This window comes from Schistocerca nitens, chromosome 1, assembly GCF_023898315.1.
Source record: "Schistocerca nitens isolate TAMUIC-IGC-003100 chromosome 1, iqSchNite1.1, whole genome shotgun sequence".
NCBI classification, from domain to species: Eukaryota; Metazoa; Arthropoda; class Insecta; order Orthoptera; family Acrididae; genus Schistocerca; species Schistocerca nitens.
The window spans coordinates 691,143,740-691,165,327 of record NC_064614.1 but is presented as its reverse complement, the minus strand read 5'-3'; the positions used below and the strand labels follow the sequence as shown (position 1 = coordinate 691,165,327).

General features: G+C 36.7%; 1 protein-coding gene across 10 annotated transcripts in view; it reads right to left on the bottom strand.

Moving 5' to 3' along the window:
* Positions 1-21,588, bottom strand: part of LOC126259353 (RNA binding protein fox-1 homolog 3-like) — a 456,111-nt gene that overhangs the window by 80,391 nt on the left and 354,132 nt on the right. For all 10 annotated transcript variants that reach the window (XM_049956084.1, XM_049956093.1, XM_049956134.1 and 7 more), the window contains 3 exons: positions 18,537-18,722; positions 16,356-16,409; positions 7,875-7,967 (listed from right to left, as the gene is read on the bottom strand). In XM_049956084.1, coding sequence (XP_049812041.1) covers positions 7,875-7,967; positions 16,356-16,409; positions 18,537-18,722 — 333 coding nt within the window. The remainder of the gene's footprint in view (positions 1-7,874; positions 7,968-16,355; positions 16,410-18,536; positions 18,723-21,588) is intronic.

Below are 21,588 nucleotides of genomic sequence, written 5' to 3'. Positions count from 1 at the left end.
GGAGACCTAATTGAGGATCGCAAATTGACAACTTTATCTGTGAAACAAGAAATTGAGAATTTTATTACCAAACCAAATGCATGTTTATTTCTGTCTACATTGCACTACCTATGTGATAATGATTATGAATGGGATAGATTTCTCTACAGTACACAACAATAACTGATACACTGAAACAAAAATAAAAGCTGCAAATTTGTTTACAAATAAATACATGCAGCTCTTCAATTTTTCCAAGCTGTCAGGTTTTTCCACATAATGTTCTTAATAATAGTTAGTAGAGTCAACCATGAAGAGTTAAATAATAAAAAGCAATTTATTTAGGTAATGTAAATAAAGACAATCGAAAGTTGGCTGCTCAATAGCATTATGAGTGTCACATTCTGGTTACAATTTGGGGGTGGGGGGGTGGGGGTAGTCATGTCCTACTTGGAGAATAGTGGAACTAAGGGAGGGGGTGACTGTAAAAGGTAAGTGCTGAGATACATCAAAACTTAATTTTAGATTGCAAGAAAATGTCTAGGAAATAAAAAGTGTATAGCAGATTCTGCAGTGTTTCTCTGTATGCTATGATTTTTTAATGTGACGATTAGTAACAAAGTGTCTTCTTTACTTCAACTTCCAAACACAATGAAATTTTTATCACTCATGCCTCTTTATGCCTATCAAAGTAAGACCAGTCATATAACATCAGATGGAGAGAAAATTCTGTAACTGACTACAAGAATCCTATGCAATAATTTGTCAAAGACTGATAATGAAAAATTCATGGTGGACTCAAGTAATAAAAGGAGTAAAGTTAAGAAGTCACTGACTAGCTGATGTGTCGAGCAGTCAGAAGGTGTGTAAGAGAGAAAGGGACGAAGTAGTGCCAAACTTTAGAACAGCTTCCTCCTTCAGAACTGTACTAGTGCAGCTAAAACTGAGCTGAGCTCCTCTCTCTCTCTCTCTCTCTCTCTCTCTCTCTCTCTCTCTCTCTCTCTCTGTCACATTTTATGATAGGTGTGTGTGTGTGTGTTTTGTGGCTGTAGATGAACACTGACAACCAAACTTGATTCTAAACAATAACATTAACACTAACACATACCAGCAAACTGACGATTAACTCCAATCTGTTTTCAGTTTAACATAACATAAGCAATGGAAGTTTATATGCTGAAGATATCACAATTGTATCTCTCTCTAATGAAGTGTCTATGTGAGAGAGAACTTTCAGATAGCAGCAGAAAAACGAATGTCATACTTGATTATTCCTTCTTGGAAAATGGTCAGTGGTATCAGGGAGGGAAGAAATTAGGCGTTAGGCCATGAATTTTGAAAATGGTCAGTGGTATCAGGGAGGGACGAAATTAGGTGTTAGGCCATGAATTTTTTCACCTTATACATCAAAATTACAGAATCATACACACTGGAAAAGCACAAGACAATCCCGGGATTGTAGGAGTGGGAATTATCCTCAGTAAAGAGATGGGGTTAAGACTAAAAGGATTTGTTCAACATAGTGAGAGGATAATTTATGTCCGATTGGAAACAAAACCAAGAGACACAATCATAATCCAAGTATACATGCCAACTACGAGGCACGAGGATGATGAAATCGACATGATGTATGACCACCTTGAAGAAGTAATTGGCAGAATTAAAGGAGCTGAAAACCTTGTCATCATGAGAGATATGAATGCCATTGTTGGGGAAGGTAAAGAAGAGGATGTGGCAGGGAATTTTGGATTAGGATTAAGAAATGAAAGAGGGGATAAACTTGTAGAATTCTGCCAAATACACTGAAGCACTATCAACTACAAACAGACAAGAAAACAAATACACAGGGCTGCAATGACATCCAAAGCAGCTGGGAAAAAATAAAAAATGGTATTTTAGAAGCAGCAGAAGAAGTAATAGGAAAAGAAAGGACAGAGAAAAGGAAGGAATGGATCACTAATGACCTACTAAGTATGATGAAAGAAAGAAGGAAATTAAAAAATTCTGTGAAGAAGGAAGACCAAGAGAAATACAAGAGTCTGAAAAACAGAATCAACACAGAGGCAAAACAAGCAAGAGAAAAATACCTTGATGATCTCTGTATTTCAGTTGAGGACAACATGAGCAAGGGAAATATCGACGAGGCCTATAAATGTGTGAGACATTGCTTTGGAGACAGAAGAAATAAGTGTAGGGCTGTGATTGATGAAAATGGCAATATGTTGGATGACGATGATGAAGTTGCAATAAGATGGAAACAATATATAGGAAAACTGTACAGCGGACCAGACCTGTCTGAAAACATCATGGAAGAAGAAACAGAAGTAGATGTACACAACATAGGTGAACCTATATTAAAGGAAGAGTTTGAACTAGCTCTGAAAAAATTGAAAAACAACGAATCACCTGGTATAGACAATATCCCAGCCGAACTTCTGAAATCTGGAGGAGCAAAACTGAATCAGGAGTTGTATAATCTTGTTTTCAACATGTACGAGCAGGGTAAAATTCCTACAGACTTTGAGAAAAACATTATGATGCCCATTCCAAAGAAGGCAAATGCTACAAGATGTGAAAATTATAAGACGCTCAGCCTAGTTACGCACGCCTCTAAAATATTAAGCTCAATTATCCTAAAATGCATAAAACAAAAAGTCGAAGCTACACTCTCCGAAGGCCAGTTTGGATTCCGGAAAGATAGAGGAACCAGAGAATCAATATTTGCTCTAAAACTAATAATAGAGAAACGACTAGATAAGGACCTGAAAACATACATAGCTTTCATAGATGTAGACAAAGCCTTTGATAATGTTAAATGGGATAAGATGTTTGAGGTACTCAAAAAAGTAGGAATAGACCATAAAGATAGAAAAATGATACGGAACCTGTACAAAAATAAGACAGCAGTTATCCGTGGACGGACAAAACAAGAAGAGGTGCAGATACGGAAAGGTGTCCGACAAGGTTGCGCACTATCCCCTGTTATCTTTAACGTATACATTGAAGAGGCGCTGAAAAAAGTAAGGGAAAATTCACAGACAGGTGTAGTATTTCATGGCCAACGAATAGATATGATAAGATATGCCGATGATATAGCTGTCATGGCTGAAAGTGAAGAAGATCTTGTAGTCCTACTGAATAGAATGGATAAAGTTAAGGGTGAAGAATATGAGAATTAATAAAGCAAAAACAAAAGTAATGGCATGCGGCAAAGAAGATCAAGTGAAAGTTCAAGTTCATGTAGGCAATGAACTGCTTGAACAAGTTGATAAATTTACTTATCTGGGCAGTAATATTACCAGGGATGGAAGGAGTAAGGCAGAAGTGAGAAGTAGAATAGCTCAAGCAAAGGCTGCTTTTAACAAGAAAAACATTAACATCTAAGAGCATCAGCCTTGAAATCAGGAAAAGATTTTTAAAATCTTATGTGTGGAGTGTGGCATGCTATGGGTGTGAAACATGGACTCTCGGCACAGAGGAAGACCAGAAGCTAAATTCTTTTGAAATGTGGTGCTATAGACGCATGCTCAAAATAAAATGTATCGACAAGGTCACAAACGAAGTGGTTCTGGAAAGAGTAGGTGAGAAGAGAAGCTTCTGGTGTTTCATTGTTAAAAGAAGAGTGCAATTTACAGGCCATCTATTAAGACATAAAGGACTCCTGAACACAATCATAGAGGGATATGTCGAGGGAAAAAGACCAAGAGGAAGACCACGGCTGAGGTACATGGATCAAATTGTGAAAGATGTGGGATGTAACACCTATAAAGAAATGAAGAGAAAAGCTGAAAGACGCACAGAATGGAGACAAGCTGCCATTGTAGCTGTTGCAAACCAATCCTTGGATTGACCACTACAGAAGAAGAAGATACATCAAAATGGCTGAAAGATTTGCCTGTCTATAAGGCCTAAAACAATGAACGAAGTATCAGCACAATCAATCAATTCCTGAAAGACGTAAAAAAAAATTCAACATTTTCATAACGAATTGCAGTACACACACACACACACACACACACACACACACACACACACACACACACACTATTGCTGCCCGTCCAAATAAACGAAGTGTTAAATCAACAGAAATAATCTTCAATATTAGACATATTTTTGTGCTGTGATGTTTTCAGAAGGATGTGGTGGTGGTGGTGGGAGAGAGAGAGAGAGAGAGAGAGAGAGAGAGAGAGAGAGAGGGAGGGCAGGGGGGGAGGGCAGGGGGGGAGGGCAGGGGGGGAGGGCAGGGGGGAGGGCAGGGGGGGAGGGCAGGGGGGAAGGGCAGGGGGGAAGGGCAGGGGGGAAGGGCAGGGGGGAAGGGCAGGGGGGAAGGGCAGGGGGGGAGGGCAGGGGGGGAGGGCAGGGGGGGAGGGCAGGGGGGGAGGGCAGGGGGGGAGGGCAGGGGGGGAGGGCAGGGGGGGAGGGCAGGGGGGGAGGGCAGGGGGGGGAATAATCAAACAAGATGAATTGCTGTCTATCAGAGGAATTCTAATAGTGAAAGTTTGTCAATGATATGCCTCAGTTCGTTAATTTCAGATGTGCACAAATTCCGTATGTTATTTTGCATGTGTTTTCAGGAATTATGAAGTACCAGCTATTATTCAGGGATATGACAGGAACTATTATTCAAAGCAAAAAATTGTAGTACACATGGGCTCTAAAATGCATACCCAAAGATCTATAAGCACATTTTCATCTGTGCTACAATGGAAATTGAAATGAGTGTATGGTGTCAGTGGCGGGGAGTTCCCAGACGGGAAGTTCAGCCGCCAAGTGCAAGTCTTATTGAGTACGACGCCACATTGGGTGATTTGTGCGTCGACAATGGGGATGAAATGAAGATGAGGACAGAACAACACCCAGTCCCTGAGGTGAGAAAAATCTCCACCTCAGCCAGGAATCCAACCTGGGACCCCGTGCGTGGCATTCCAAAGCACTGACCATTCAGCTGTTAGGGCAGACTTCGCTACAATAAAACACATCTTCTGCCGACAAATGCTCATAGCTCTTTAAGTGTACATTTCGCAGCCTATGTTCATTACTCTTTTGCTTCAAATGAGCGTTCCTGTCATATACCTGAATGCTGACCATTCCTCCAGGGACACCAACTTTAAATTTTTAATGTATTAGAACTTCCAACATAATTTTGTAGTCTCATACATCATTCTTATTGTCACGACAAATACCTAACAAGAAGTAGGCTTTGTACATTGCCTACGTATAGGAGTGACACTGGGGAGAAGGACTCGCCCAATAAATGTTTAAGTGCCAGCTGCCTCTCCTATTACATGATCTGCAGAGTTATTGGATTTCATATCAGTGTAATGCAACAACTCTGTAAAACAATCAATTGAGATTTTAAAATACTGATGAAGTTCCCCGCGAAATACAAGTTATTTTGTAGTGAGTAAATAATTGTGTTATTAGTGACTGTACTGTCTTCAATCCAACTTATTTTGAAATGAGTATCACTGGTCCAAAAACGAACAAACATCCGAGATGTTACAGTGAATCAAGGTTAAGTCTCAACAGCACTCGTTTTGACACATTTCGTAGTGTGGATGTCAACCATATTATATTTAACTGTCTTAGGTAGACAAGCACTTTGGAACAGCAGCTTCATCTTTGATGGAAGGATAACGATGTTTAGTTACACAAAAAGAAAATATATTACTTTGGCTTCAAAGTTCTGCTGAGAAAGAGACATTTAGAAGATGATGGGTCAAACACAAATACCTTTCTGGGGCAAAGAGAAATCTATGTTAACAGAAACAGGCTCTTTTATGAGGAAATAAAATAAAATAGTACTTTAAAATGATAATACCTTGCATCAAGTAACCATTTAATCTTACCTCAACAGCTCTTCTGGTTGAAAACCGTACAACAAGTTTTTCATCGGCACTTTATTTATTGGCCGTCTAGAGAGGTAAGAGTAGAATACAATGTTGATATACTGTGTTAAAAACATAATTTCTTAAATTACAAAGAATGACGCGTGGAGCACATATTTCATCAAATATGTACTCCACCTGCCACTTCAAGTTTAATTACAAATATGGTGGACTAAAATGAAACCTAATACATTAATCTCAGCAAAGGAATGTCAAAATGCAAAATGGCGAAGTAAACTGCATAAGTATGGTTAACAGTAATAATGTGATAGAGAGAAGCAATTAGAACAAGCTGAAGACATAACTGTAGCATTTAGGGTTATAAATGTACACTCAAATATTACATAGTGCAGATACGTGTACTTGCTAAATTAAAAAATAAGCGGGTAGCTACATTAACAAATTCTGATGAGTGGAAAGGAGTGGGTACTTTCACAAGTTAACTTGGGAATAAAATACTTTGCAAGTGCAAAAACTGTTGACACCAAGCACACTATTTTAAGTTCTGCGGCTTTAGTGAATAAACAGCATTTCAGTATGGAAAGTGGAAAAATGTATTTCGGAAGTATTTGTAATTATTTTCTGAGCTGATGCTATCAATGTGCCAAACACTTCATTCAGCAGTCCATGAGATACAAACCCAGCCACCAGATTTGCCTACTACAGCAACACGAACTACTGCTGTGACGATCATGTAACTAGCTTTTTGACATTGCTTTGCCACATTACTGAAACACACACTGGATTAGGAAAGATGCAGCGCTGTCAGCTTTAGCAGCGTGTTTGACAGACACACAACTGTAGGAACTGTAGTGTCAGAGAAAAGTATGTCACCTGCTATGCGAGCTACAAACACTACAGGCTCATAATGCAATGGGAACATACTTTTCTTCCCTTTTCTTGAAGTGGGAAATCCATTATATGGACGGAGGTATAAAAGGGGTTAAGGATAACAAACAAACAAAATTATTGCCATGTTTATAGCAAGAAATATTTTGTTTGGTGTCATTTAAGTCATACTGCACTTCTCAGAATCCCAATCACATAGAAAAGTTTCATTAAGGGTTATTTCAGCAAATGTTATTTCCAGCTTCGAATGAATAACAATTACTGAAAAACCAACTCCATTACACTACATTTACGACTTAAGAATTTTTTTATTTGTTTTTATCCGCAGAACCTTGAGACAAACTGTACAAAGTGCCACTGTAAAAGATCGAAAACATAAAACAAAATTAACTGATCCTGCCATCTGGTATGGTGATGTACTGTCTGGATGAGGAGATACTTATTACACACATAAATAAAAATAATAAATGAAGTAATGTGTCGTGTCACTATAACATACACAAATGAAGCTTAATGCGCCCATCAAAATTCCGACCACTACAAACATTTACACAAAAGTGGCAGTGATGTCCACTTCTATAGTAGCTTCACACAATAAAAAGAACCAGTCCAAAGCTAGCACAATAGAGGCTCTGAAAATATTTGTCCAATAAGCTTTAGAGAGTTGTATATAGACAGTTATTCCATGCTTCTACCCCTCACTGTCATCAACTACAAGCTTTCATGAATACATAATTGCCTAGAAGCAGAGGTGAAATACCTGAGATCACACTGAAAGGAAAACTGCTCTATGACACAATGCAACTCTCCAACATATTAAGAAGCCTACTGAGCTGTGGGAAATGAAGTAAGAGCCCCTATAGGATTTAAATGGTTAATACGGATTTACAACTTAGGAATATGCTTCTTAAAGGCAAACGTGTAGTTAACCATGGCCCAGAAGAAACCGATTCTTGTGAATTGGAATGCAGTGAAGCGCAGCAAGACTGACGGACAGAAAAATACATGGTATTTCAGTGGTTAAGGTATCCAAAGTTAGCAGGATATGCACTGTGGAAATTGGAATAAAAGAATGGAAGAGAGAGGTAATTTTGTTACAGTTAAAAATGAGTGCTACCACAGAAAACTTCTTTTGTAAATCATAGAGATCATGCACACCTCTATCTTTCTTCCCTCAACCACGGTGCCGTGTAGCCTCTCTCGTGCTCGGTCCGCATCAGCACTATTTGCGAATGTTACAAAACCGAATCCCTGCATGCAGACAGACAAAACATGCATTAAAAACTGGCGTCGCTCAAAAAACAACGTGCAACAAAAATTAACATGTATGCATAGAGTTCTGTAGACAAATTTATAGTAATATATATATTTTTTTCTGATTTTCAGAAGAGAGGTGGTGGGAAAGTAGGGACTGTTATTCAGAAAATTCATAGTGCTTTTGCTTCAAGATTTGTCTTTCAGTCCACTAAATCATCATTGTGTACAATGGCACACATTCTATAGTGAACTGAAACTGTCACAGTGCCAGAATACAAGGCTTGAGTGACTGCATGCTTAGTTTTATTGAAAGTAAAAGGAAACAAATCAGCGTGAGTAAAAGAAACCAGTCAAATGTCTGTTTCAGTCACGCTCAAATTTAGCCAATATGTATAAGTAATTTTTAAAACAATTACTTTATCATGAGTGAAATGTACTTGAACTATCTTAGTACTCAATCTACCATCCCACATCATGCAAGCCAATGGTGAATAAGGTAAAAGGATTGTTTTTGCATGTCATTTCACTCCCACTCCCCTTTCTTTTTCCTCTGCTAGATGGGGAGAGGGAAGCTGGTTGGTCAAAGACAATATCTACAACCAATGAATGAGGTTACTGATGACTTATTTTGGAACTATGTAGATTTCTATAATTTCAAGATGAACACAATTCCGGAGGACTTGTGTACTACTAGCAGTCACATAACACATATTGCTAAAAGGAGTAATAAGCAGGGAAACAAAATGGATTATCTGCAAATTTCAACAGCCTCCCTCAATGTAGGTGCAAATTTTTTGCAGTAACGAGGCTACATTGTGCAGAGGCAGAAGTGTCATTTCTACTGAACACGCAGCTCATGCACAAAACATACTGCCACTCAGCACAAGATGGATTGCATGTACCAAAGGCTGTGAGGAGTTGCCAATGTTGGCAAACATCATTTGAGTGGCTGTATGGAACAGCTAGACAGGTGGAGAAAGGATGTGGAAGTAGTAATATATTATGGTTCTCCAAAGATAGAGGCCAAGCCAGTCAATCATGAGGCATGCCAATACAGGCAAACCAACCACTGCAAATATTACCAGTACTGGAAATCTTTATACAGAGAGAAAACTATTTTTAATTTCTACTGAAAAAGTCACTCAGTTCAAACTTTGCTTTGATGTCTTTGTCCATTATTATGACATGATAATCAATTTAGGCCAAACAAACAAGACAGGACTATCAGCTTCACCAAGACAGACAAGTCACTTTTATGCTCTAGATACGTAACCACCATGCTTGCATATTGTTTTAGAAACACAACATTAAAACTAGCAAATTTTTGATACAAATGCATTCAATCTGCCAAAGAAAAATGCAAAACAAGTCAAGTTATCAACAGTCAATAGCTCCTGCTTAAAGTGAACTAATATGAATGCTGTTAATGCATAAAGCTGTCCCACAACCAAACACCTGCAGGTTAAAGAATACTGATGATAACTCAGGCTGAATACCTTTCATTTGTTTTATGTGTACATATATTTTCACACAGTTGAGTTACATGTAAGTGATCAATGCCTTCAGGTCAATAAAATTACCTTTCGGCAAAAAGTGGCACTGGCTTTCATACTGCTGACACAGGTGCTTTATCTACTTCTGTGAGAGCTATGTAGATACTATGATAAAAAAAAAAGTTTTTAAGACCCATTTATCAGTAAACTGAAATACTTTGCCCTCATTGTAATCAATAAATAAATAAATAAATAAATAAATTACAAAGACTTTTTATGTTGCATGCGAAGGTAAGTGTACTGTTACAAAAACAAATCATCATTTATGAATTAAGAAAAAAAATCTATGTATACTGAACAATGTCAGTATATAACAAATCCCATACGAAGTAAATGGAAACTGTTTATTGTGGCTAATCCTGTAAAATACTTAAATATATGTGATAAATATTATGCACCAGAGAGAAAAATTTGTCTCGATTATGCTAATTTACTGCATATTGAAAAACATTGCAGCCAAGTTACCACGTATGTTTTCTGTGTCACATCATCAAAGCTTACTAACCTAGTTGGCGTGTCCTTTCATAAAGCAGGTAAGGAGTGTTTGCATCAGTATAGATCTTTAGATCTTACAATAGTAGTCACAAAAATATTAACTGTGACAAGTGGTAGCCTACTGTTCAATGACTTTGCTCTTGGCGGAAGAAGAGAAGTTATTGTAATAGCTGCTGCCCAAGTAAGTAAGTATCAAAACGTTAACTCTCACATATAAAAGTATAGCTTTAGGTGTTATTTCCAATTTTAAGTCACCACTGTAACAGTTAATTAGCCAGGCTTATGGAGCTTGATGTTCTGCATTATGATCTCCCATAATCAATGCCGTGGCAGTATTCAGAGTATTGCCAGTGTAAATATGCCCTGTTTTGTTGTTTCATTTTCCATTATCGGGTGAATTAAGGCTTCCCAAACCTGACCAAAACTAGTCAATCATTTTTAAAGAAATTAAAAACTTAAAAAATGTTCTTTTCATTACAGACTGCAAGTTTTCATGGCTGGTATTTGCATTATTGGTAATTTTTGTTTTATGAGCATTAGGTGATGGTCAAAGATGTAATTCTCTGCCAACATTACATTTTGTCTGCCAATTATGGGGAAGTCTTCAGAGGCTTTAATGACTTTGAAAGTGGTTACAGCCTCAAACAAGCTCGGCAAGCTTACCTCATCATATGTAACCGTGCAATGGTCGGTTTGTGACATCATCATCAGATCACTGCCAAAGATCGTGGAGCCATGCCAACATACGTTTCAGATTTTGTAGTGGGGAAGAGTTGGCGCTGTTAATTTTATTTAGTACCTGTGAACCACTGTACTTGGTGGACAAGCTGTATCATTTAGAAACTGCCTTCAGAAGAAATGGCTACTTCGACAAAGAGAGAAACAGGGCACTACACCCTAAAAAGGTCTGCAGCTTCTATTGAAAAAGAACTAAGGAGAAAGTTTTCCTCCCATCTGTAGAAACTGTTAAGGTTGTATCAGTAAAATCCTCAGAAAATGCAGTATTGACAAGGTGTTTAAACCAAAACGAATAGTGAGCAAATATTTTAACACTGTCAAACAGCCACACCTGCCATTGCCACAGCACGAATATATTAAATCCCCTTGCACTTTTAGTCAAGTGTACATAGGAACTAAAAAGAAAGAAAACATTAACACCCACCTTAAGCAGGAATAAGCAATTGTTGTCTGGGGGAGTACGGATATATCAGCAATAGCATATCAAATTTGTTTCTCTGATACTATGGTTTTACTAAGATCTAATCATTACTATACAAGGATGTACAGAGGCACGACAAAAATTCAAAATCATAAAAACAACTAATGGAAAACAGGGACTAAATTCGAGAGCTTGTGGGCTTTAGACTAAATAAAACAAACAGCATCAACTCTTCTTCACTACAAGATCCACATTATAAATTTGAACAGTTCTGTAATTGGGGTAGCACTCTTGATGACATCATGAAATGGCTTTGCATTATCTATCATTACTCATATTACGCTATCACACTAACAATCACAAACAACTCTGAATGAGGCACTGATAAGCCTTTGGCTTCACTATTACCTATTCTCTTATCAGAACTATTTTTTTCTACACTTTGGAGAGTCTTTACGTTTCATGAATCTAACATTTTACACATCACAGAGTCGGAGATTTCCAAACTTGAGAGAACTACATTGTAATTAAACTAAGACAAGATCTGGCAAATGAATGTACATCATCGTCAACTAATATTAAGTTTATCACATAGGACTAGGTTTCACATTTTAGTAACTGACTTTTCTCAAAAGCTGTAAACAAACCAGTCCATTATAGTCATGTGTATTATGTCTTATATAACTTCTAGCAAGAAGATAAAACGTATGTTTATCACTTCCCTAGAACAGCCATTTATTTTATTTTATTTTTTGTTTGTTTGTTTTTGTTTTATATATTTCAGTTTTCCATACAAAATCAAAAACATATATGTGCTTACTGAAAATAGCCTACTGGTTGATTTGTAAGACATTTTAGAATGATTACTGCGATACTTATTTGCCTCGTGTATCACTATGCGCATGTGTGTATCTACAAAAATATTCTGAAGTCTCACGATATTGTTTCCAGCAGTCAAAAACAAGTGTGAATGACAAAATTGTTGCTTTGAGTGAAGTTCTGTGGCTAAATTATCAAGACAACATGTAAAACTAGGTGATATATTTTGTCATTATCCTCTACACTGAGACAGTTGTCAATCAACTAAAACAGGATAAATTTAGTGTGAAGAAGCTAACTGATCTAAGGTATGTAAGAGAGAGAGAGAGAGAGAGAGAGAGAGAGAGAGAGAGAGAGAGTGTGTGTGTGTGTGTGTGTGTGTGTGTGTGTGTGTGTGTGTGTGTGTGTGTGTGTGTGCGCGCGCGCGCAGGGGGATCAGCAAGATTTTTAACAAGTTCTTTGTTTATTCTTCTGTTCCCTATTGAGAATGGTAAGAACTTTCAGCTACCGTAACAATTATTTGGTAACCACATCAGACAGACTTTTTATCATTTTTCAATGTCAGACATGATGTATATGTTGAGCCACCAATTGTGATGCAAGTCCAATCCCTACATACATTGTTAATCCCTTAGAATGTCATTACAAAACCCCGTGTTTTTCTTCACTTAAAAATTCAAGCATCCACAATGTTCCTTTCTCTTTCATCACTCACACCTTCCCTCACTTCAAAGTGTTAGAAGAATGCATGGATGACTACTCTGCTGAACTTGATTCCTCATTAAACCCCTTTGATGACTGAAATAACTAAAGCTTTCCTTACAATAAAAGATTCTTAGATCCTTTTCAATGATCCACAGGCATGAATCCAGGCCAACAGCAGGCCTCCAGATGTCTATGTATTTTCTTAAAGAAATTAAGCTTTGTATTGCTAGGTCTAAAGCCTCTACAGTTGAGGTGGCCTAACAGCAGTGATGACTTCCATCAGTCTTCCACATTTGAAAGTTTAGAGTGTTTCCAACTGTTGTCAATCAGAGCAAAAACCTGATAAAAGGCAGAGAAATTGCACCTAGATGGAAGAAACTTGTGTTCTATCGTGTCAAAGATACCACTTGTGGCAAGATAAGGATATAAAAACAGAATCATCCTGCTTTTCAGTTGACCTGCATATTTGTTACTCCACATAGAAACGTGACAAAAAGCGGGGATGAGTGGGATATTAAAGACTCCTAAAGTGCAGGAAGCCATCTGGCTTTGCCATCAGCTTATTGTTGGTTTTTTAAGAAGTGCAAGAGTTCTCACTAACTATTAACTCCTGTCCCAGTTTCCTTTTCCATTTCTCATCCTCATTTCAATATGAATGGGAAGCAATCCCACAAAACAACAAATATAAGTGCAATAAGAAATTGATAGGGCAGCAAACTGCATTACAGTGAGGGAGAGATTTCATACACAAGCTGGCAGTGATCTGCAGCATTTAGATCTCTCTGGTGCACAATTACCTCTGTATGTATCAGTGGCACCGTTTTTGATATTACAAAGAACCAAAATGAACACAGGTATCTGCATAAATAATATGGCTCCGCATTTACGCCAATAGTGTACATTTCAATGGAAAAAAGGTTAACTGCTCAATGCTGCCACTTTGAACAATTAGCTGTTCCACTCTACAAATAGTTTCTCTATTTCTTTAATATTAAATGGTAACATAATACCAAGTAAGAAAAACTTCAGACAGTTCCTTTTACATGTCTAGAAAGTTTTACATTATGACAGTTGAAGTTTCAGAATATAATTCATTTTCCTGTCACAGATATTTTTGTTTCATGTTGTCTTACAAAATCAAAGACTAGTCAGTATACACCCCATAAGTGAATAAACAGTACCAGAATTAACCCATGTGGCACAAATCTTAACTAAATCTTTTCCATATATAGAACTAACAACAGAGGAAACTAAAATCAGCAAGAATAGTACACTGACTGATAAATGAGTTATTTATAATTCACTAGAAAATAAGCAGTTTGATAATGGCAAAGTTAGCTTTCCTCCACTAAGGAAAGAATCAAATTTTGTGTAAATGACTATTAATATGTCTAAAGCTAAAGCTGTGATAAAAGCTGCAAGATTCACAGATGCTGAGAAATTATTTTTATATACAAAAGAGTAATGTGCCTAATATGAGGCATTCAAAACATACAGAGCAGTATTACTGATAAAATTTCTCATTATCATCACAGATCACAAAAAAACCTGAGAGCACATTTAGTATCTTATTTCAGGCTCAGGCCATTACTTGTCAACCATGCATTTGCATTTCCTGTTTTCCCAGATCCCAACAAAAAAAAATGCAGTTCTTTCACAAACTGTACATATCAAAGTGATTGTTTTCTTGCATGCTTTGATACATCATCTCTTGCTACATGTATTTCAGTGCAGCGTTCACAAAAAGGATACCCCAATTCCGTACAAACGCAATAAAAAACTATATTAGTAGAAGTGGTGATAGTGAAGTGTGTGACAATAATAATAATAATAATAATAATAATAATAATAATAATAATAATGGTTATGATGATGATGACAATGAAAAAATGACTGCATCACAAGACTTTCCATTAGACAGTAGCTGCAAACATAGCTTTGTGAAAATAACTAAACATTCACTGCAATCTAAATTAACTGTTTCCTATGGTGCCAACAGTAAAAAGAAATGCCTTGTCACAAAGGAAGTGCCAACAAGAAGCAGTAACAAAGAAAAGTAGGGTGTCAGATTAATATTCTATTACATAAAACTTTGAGATACTATCAATGTGTACCTGTTGTTTTATAACTAATGTATGCTACATTCAAACCACACATTATTATATCTATGTTCCGTTTTAAGTCCTCTGGTAAACATACAGCCCTGTTACTTCGGAGATAACATTACAAAATATTATTTCATAAAAATCAATGTGTGGTAGCTACCACACTATTAAGAAGTCCTACAGGCACACAACGTTTGTCTGTCGGGCAGTATGTTATGCAGAAAAAGCTTTCATACTTTTAATATTTTTGCTACAAATCAAGAACGAAGTGTTGCGTGAAGTTCAAAATGATATAACATCAAGAGCTGCAACTGGAGCTAACAATACTAAAGATAACGCAAGAACGTTCACAGTAGCGTTAACAACAGTTGCAAGGATAAAGTTATGATTTGTACACAGAAAAGAGGAATACATCAAAAACAAACTTTTACTATGATGCTTACAGGACATGGAATCACACGAGTTTGGCAGAGCAGGCTCTTAAATTTACATCACAACTGCAGAAATTATGTATAACTTTCAGTGGATTACAGCACATCAGATACATGTGCTAGTAAGTTCATTTTTTTAAATAATTTCTGTTGTACACAAACCCCTATGATTAAAACACAACAGTTGCCTTTTGCTATAAACCAACTGACCATATTACTTTATGAATGATTTCTGAAAGCATTCCACATTGGCAGATGGGATGATACATGGAGCAAGACTAATAAAATATACCATCAAAACCATCCTCGTCCAGTTATGATTGTTTGAGAAGAATGAAGAAAAATTTTGCTTTATGGCCATGTAATATTAAACGAACAGTTACATTCAGTTACAAATATTCAACGATTTTGTGGTACATTTCATTCATTTGCTCCAGAGTCACTGCTCTTCCACATTTTGGCACAAAAAAACTGTCTGAACAGTAATTAAAGTTATATAATTGTAAAACATTATTATGAACACACAATGGCAGACACAAAGAAGTATGATCAAGAACTCGGTACATAGCTGGCAAAGGAATATTCTACTATTTATAGACTTTGTGACCAAAATTTTTCATTTAATTATAGATAAGTCTCACTTCACCATCAAATGACTAATAAATCTATGCATTTCAAATTTATTTTCTCAAGAAATTACTGAATATAATAATTACTCTGCTTTTAACTTTGCCAGCAATCTCATACAGACATTCACAGACATAACTTACAAATGATTGTTCCAATGTCAATTTCATAGGGAAACAATGACACACTGCTTTTACCTACTTGTGCAACAGTTCTGTAACAGTGTACATCATGCACTACAATGGAGATGATAATCATTGAAATATTGGAGGGAAAACCAAAAAAAAAAAAAAAAACTTATATGAAAAGCTAGACACAACATTTGAAAGTTATGCCATGTTTTAGGTAAAATGATGTCCATTCTTTTACAACAGTGCATTCCTCAAAATTAATAGAGCTCTTTTCAAGATGACTCAGAATATGAGAGAGAGAGAGAGAGAGAGAGAGAGAGAGAGAGAGATAAATATGAATGAAAAGATAGTTCTTACCTTAGATCCCCTCTCATTAAATATTATCTCTACATCAAGAATGGGACCAAATTGCTGCAACAAACATGAAGATACATACTAAATGAAAATGTTTTTTATTAGTACACAGTAAGTTGATAATTTTTTTCTTTCATTCTGTAACACATATCAGATACATGTGTCACTACATTACAGTCTCTCAGGACTTGGCAAAAATTATAAACAAGCTGTACCATAATAAATCTAAAATACTAAAAGACAATTTTTTTCACTAGATGTATATAAAAATTACCTGAAGCTATTACATATACTAGGAAGTCTGGAATTACAAAGTTCCTGAATAGGGTGCAATAACAGAGCCCCCATCCCCTGCAAAAATAAAAGAAAGAGAGAAAAAGAGAGAGAGAGAGAGAACTTCAGAGCTTTGGGTAATTCCTTCCAATTTCATAGCAGTATATCATCTAAACCGCACACGTCCTTATTGTTTTTACTTTTTCTCCTTCTACTGGTCTGTAGTTTAGGAATTTCACTGTACTGGTGTTGGTATTCTTATCTATTTTGGCACTTTTAAGATACTGAATTTTCTTCCCCTTCCATAACATTTTTCTTTGCTGCACCTTTTGCCAGACACTTTGGACTTTGTGCTGGGCAAGAGGCTGATGATAAGCTCAAGCTAGATAGGGGACCAATGCCGTAGATTACTCTTTATAAAGTCAAACTGGGACTTCATCCAGACCTGATGATTTATATGCTTTCACCCGTTTCTCTACACCAGGGCTGCTTATTACTATGTTTTCCATACGGGTGTCAGTCTGACGTTCAAATTACTATATGTTTGTATGATTCTCCTCTGTGAACGATTTTTTGAACATGAAATTTAAAACTTCGGCTTTCATTTTGCTACCATCTGCTGCCACACCCGACTGGTCCACAAGGCACTGAATGGGAGCCTTAAATCTCCTGAACGATTTTACGTAAGACCAGAATTTCCTCGGGTTCTCTGCCAGATCTTTTGCTAAAGTGTGACAATCATGGTTGTTGTATGCTTTGTGAATAGATCTTTTCACAGATGCTTGAATCTCTGTTAACCTTCGCTTGCCACCATCATCATTTGTGCATAGCCTTTTGAACTGAGTATGCAACAGCCTCTGCTTCCTCAGCATCCTCCAAATCCCATTACTAAGCCTTGGTGTGTCTTTTCCATCCTTTATCCACTTACTAGGCACATAACTCTCCAGATCATGATTTACAATCTGCTTAAACTTTGCCCGCAATTCCTCTGCATCCATCTTACAGGAACTAAGTGATGCCAATTCACTTAAGTGAAATGCTAGTAGCTGCTTATCTGCTCTATCTAACAGAAACACTCTCCTAGCCTTCTTGACTTATATCACAGTTGCTATAATGACATCATGATCGCTAATCCTCGGTGCTATACTGACATTGTCAATAAGGTGCAGCCTATTTATTGCTACAAGATCTAAGATATTTTCACTGTGTGTAAGCTGTCGAGTTAGCTGCTGAAGACAGTTTTTAGAATGTGTGTTGAAAAGTATTTTGCACAACTGTCTGTCTGTCTGTCTGTCTGTCTGTCTGTCACATCTCTCTGACCTTGCAACACTACACTAAACTGTATGATGCTTTCAAATACCTTCTTCAAACTTTCAAAGTGACCCTCACATGAACTCACATCATTCTCCTTGCTCTGAGCTCTTCTCTCATTCAACAAACTTACATAGTTTACTGGAATAAAGCTACATTTTGTACTTCATTATGACACTGACCATAGTTCAAAGTCCAACAATTAAGACAATATGTATCACAGGTAGATAAAAAAATCTTTTTCTACCTGCCAGTAACCCCCAAGATTCTCGAAAACTAAGTTTTTCGACGTTTACTTCTAAGGAAATAAATACGGCAAAAATGTAACATTTTGTATCCCACGATGTTAATTTTTTCACTTAGCTATACAAGTTGTGGACGTACAATTGTAACGGTTGCGAAATACTTGTAAGCCAGTTCAAGGGATGAAAATACAAGATGTTCAATTGTTATAAATTATATGGTTATATTCCATACATGTAAAATTTGTTTCCATAGAAGTCTTCTATGAATGGATGATGCTACAATTTGTTGATCTTATCCTCTGGCTTTATTTCAAAATTCAGTTGAAAAATGCAACGTCGCTGATTAGTAACTCACCCCAAACATCGCTCTTAGATCTGGGTCCCTGAAACGGAAGGGTATGTTTGAGACATGTAGTCGCTTTGGTTGATTTTTCCCAGCTTCTCCACCTGGAAGTGCAACTGTGGTCACAGGTACAGTTGCTGCAGGTGTTGCCTGAGGTGCTGGAGCTGGTGCAGGAGTTTCTGCTTCCGGTTCCGTTTGCTGTAACAAAGAAACAGTGAAATAAGAAGAGATTCTACATAGCAGCAGATGAGTGTGTTGGGGTGGGGGGGTCTGCAATGAAACATTAGCTTAAAAATGAGGAAACATAGTAATGAAACAACATTGACTTTATTCATCCAAAGTATCATTTTTTGTTGGGTCATTTTATTTTACTCTTTGAGCAGTGTGGGCAGAAATTTTAAAGTATCTGCCATATTGCTCACAACTGTCGTCACCTGCTGTCAAATGCAGATAAATTTATTTTTTAATAAACTGCTTGGTTCAACCGCGTCTCTCTGGCAAATAACAAAATTTTCTACAACGTTTTCTATTCATTCTCAAAGTAGTATATGGTCTATGAAGTTGGGAATACCCAGGTCATTACCATTGGTGACCTTTTCTACATATAGTGCAAGTTCAATCCTTTCTTTGCCTTGTGCCACTATTAGTCCTGCTAAATTTAAAGACTAAGTGTTAGATATGCCAGCTCATTTCTGCTAGTAACTTTTCGCATCACATTGTCTCAGGAGCTTTATTAATTTTTCTGACAACATGTGTAAGCTGTTCCTTGTTGACGTCCTGCATATTCTTTATAGCTTTGGTGTAGAACCAGTTTCCACACAACTGCCTCTCTCTTTTACATAATTAAATGAATATGTCGAAGAGGGTGGAAAAGGATTCAAATATTCTTCCAACCATTTGTATTCCTCCTCCTGTTGTTTTTCATAAATAACTTCTTGTCAATGTCATCTGAACATTGAGAGATCATTTATCCTTAAACCACACATGCCACACCCACCCCCTTCCCCTAACTTGTGTTCTGCCCAAGAAACAATATCAATGTAGATGACAGAATCCCACAACTATATTTCCTTTTACCATTCCTGTTCAAGTGTAAATTCAAATGTGTCAGCAACAGAATAACTAAGCCTTTTGCACCTGATTTGTTAGTCAAACTGAAAATGGTTAAGTAATGGCAATCGCTAGTGGAAGAGATATAGCAAATGAGTGGTTCTGTGGAGGATAGAGAATGTGTGTCTTACATAAAGTGAAATTTTTAATAAATGCTAACCAGATTCAAAATACATTATTATACTAGTTCGAGGTCGCATCTTAGAATCTTTGTTGTTCTTGGTATACATCAATGGTTTTCAGGCAAGATGAGGCAAGAGGATAAAAACCAAATGAAACACACAGGGATATTTAGTAACTGATCAGTAAGCAATATACTAATGCTGAACATGAAGAAAACAAACAGTTTGAAAGTGAACAATAAAACTGCCATATTGAATGTATACAATGACTGCACAAATAGTGTAACAAGCATAGCTGAAGTGGAGCGAATACACAAAGCTGCAAAGAGAATGCAGGATGTTAACCCTTACAGTCTTGTCATGAGTGCATAGTTTCGGGTGATTTGTAATTGGATGTTTTTCCTATGTATACTGAGTCTTTAGTTAAGGTGTAGTTCATGGCCACAATATTCAAAATACAGGAAGGACCCACAAAAACAACTAAATGCAAAAAATGAATTAAATACAAAACTGTGTTTGAGGAATTTCAAAAGGAAGCCTTGTACCAATATTTTTGCCTCGCTTAAAAACACACACACACACACACACACATACATATTGCACCATAAGGATTACTTCAGTAGCAAATTAAAGCTGCAAAAATTAAAAAAATAAACACCTGTTCTTTCACAAAATATAATCATTCTACACCTATAACACATGTTACTGGAAGACTGTGTCCACAAGATCTGTGACAGAAAATACTAGCCACCTTTAATTTTCCTGAAGTTGTCATCAAATTTTCCTTGAGAAAGGATGATTCAGTTTATCAGACAAACACATGAGAATGCACAATGAATTAACAGAGAGGCAGGAATATCATCATCATGCTCCCGATCTCTCCCAAGGATGTGTGTGTAGTGAGTAATGAACGTGATGAGATATGAATGAACAGTGTAACAATTCTGGAATTAACTAGGACTGCAGATAATTTTATACCTATACGCAAGTTAACTTGCAACTAGGTTTTACTGTTGGATTGTGCTGATAGGTCTATGATAATTGTTAAAAGATTTTTATGTTAAAGAACAGTTAACCAACTGAATTACTAACAAACTAACATAGACTTCCTAACAGGAAAGTTGCAGAGTGAACTAAGAAAGCCGAAGAAATTAAAATATGTGAAAAGTATCCACTTGACATTAATTTTTTTTTTATATTTTACATCATAAGACCATAACTGGCAACAAAGATATCATTTAATGGCCTCTCTTTTGAAGTTTTCAGCAAATGCAGCAACTGAGTGTGAAAACACTGGTAATGGTTGAACTATCGGAGTAATTGAGGCAATGTTGGCTGAAGGCTAGATAATTTAACAATTCTGTTCTTCCAGTAACACGTTTACTCCTATACAAGTTAAGAACACCTTTTAATAATGTTATTACTCAACATAATTTTACGATACTGTAACTAATGCATAATCTTATCTGTTGATCGGGAAAAGAAGATTATAAATTTTCTAGTTTCATTTCCACAATCTTATTATCCGCATTAAGTTAATGCGCAAGTAAGGGATCAAAGGTTTATTCCTGGTACAACACCACATGTTGTCCATTTTGTAGCAATGTTGAAGTGAAGAATAGCATCTGCGAAAGGCACTTATGAAATTTGTTATCAGCATTCCATTACAGTTTGAAGTATCTGGTTTCTTATGATCAGAACTCACTCAGAAGTTTAAACAATGATTTACACACTAAGTTAAATGAAGTGCCCATCGGCACAAATTGTGGCACCCACATCTTATAGAAATGCCTCTCAAGTGCTGTTCCACGATTATTAGGACATGGTGAAGT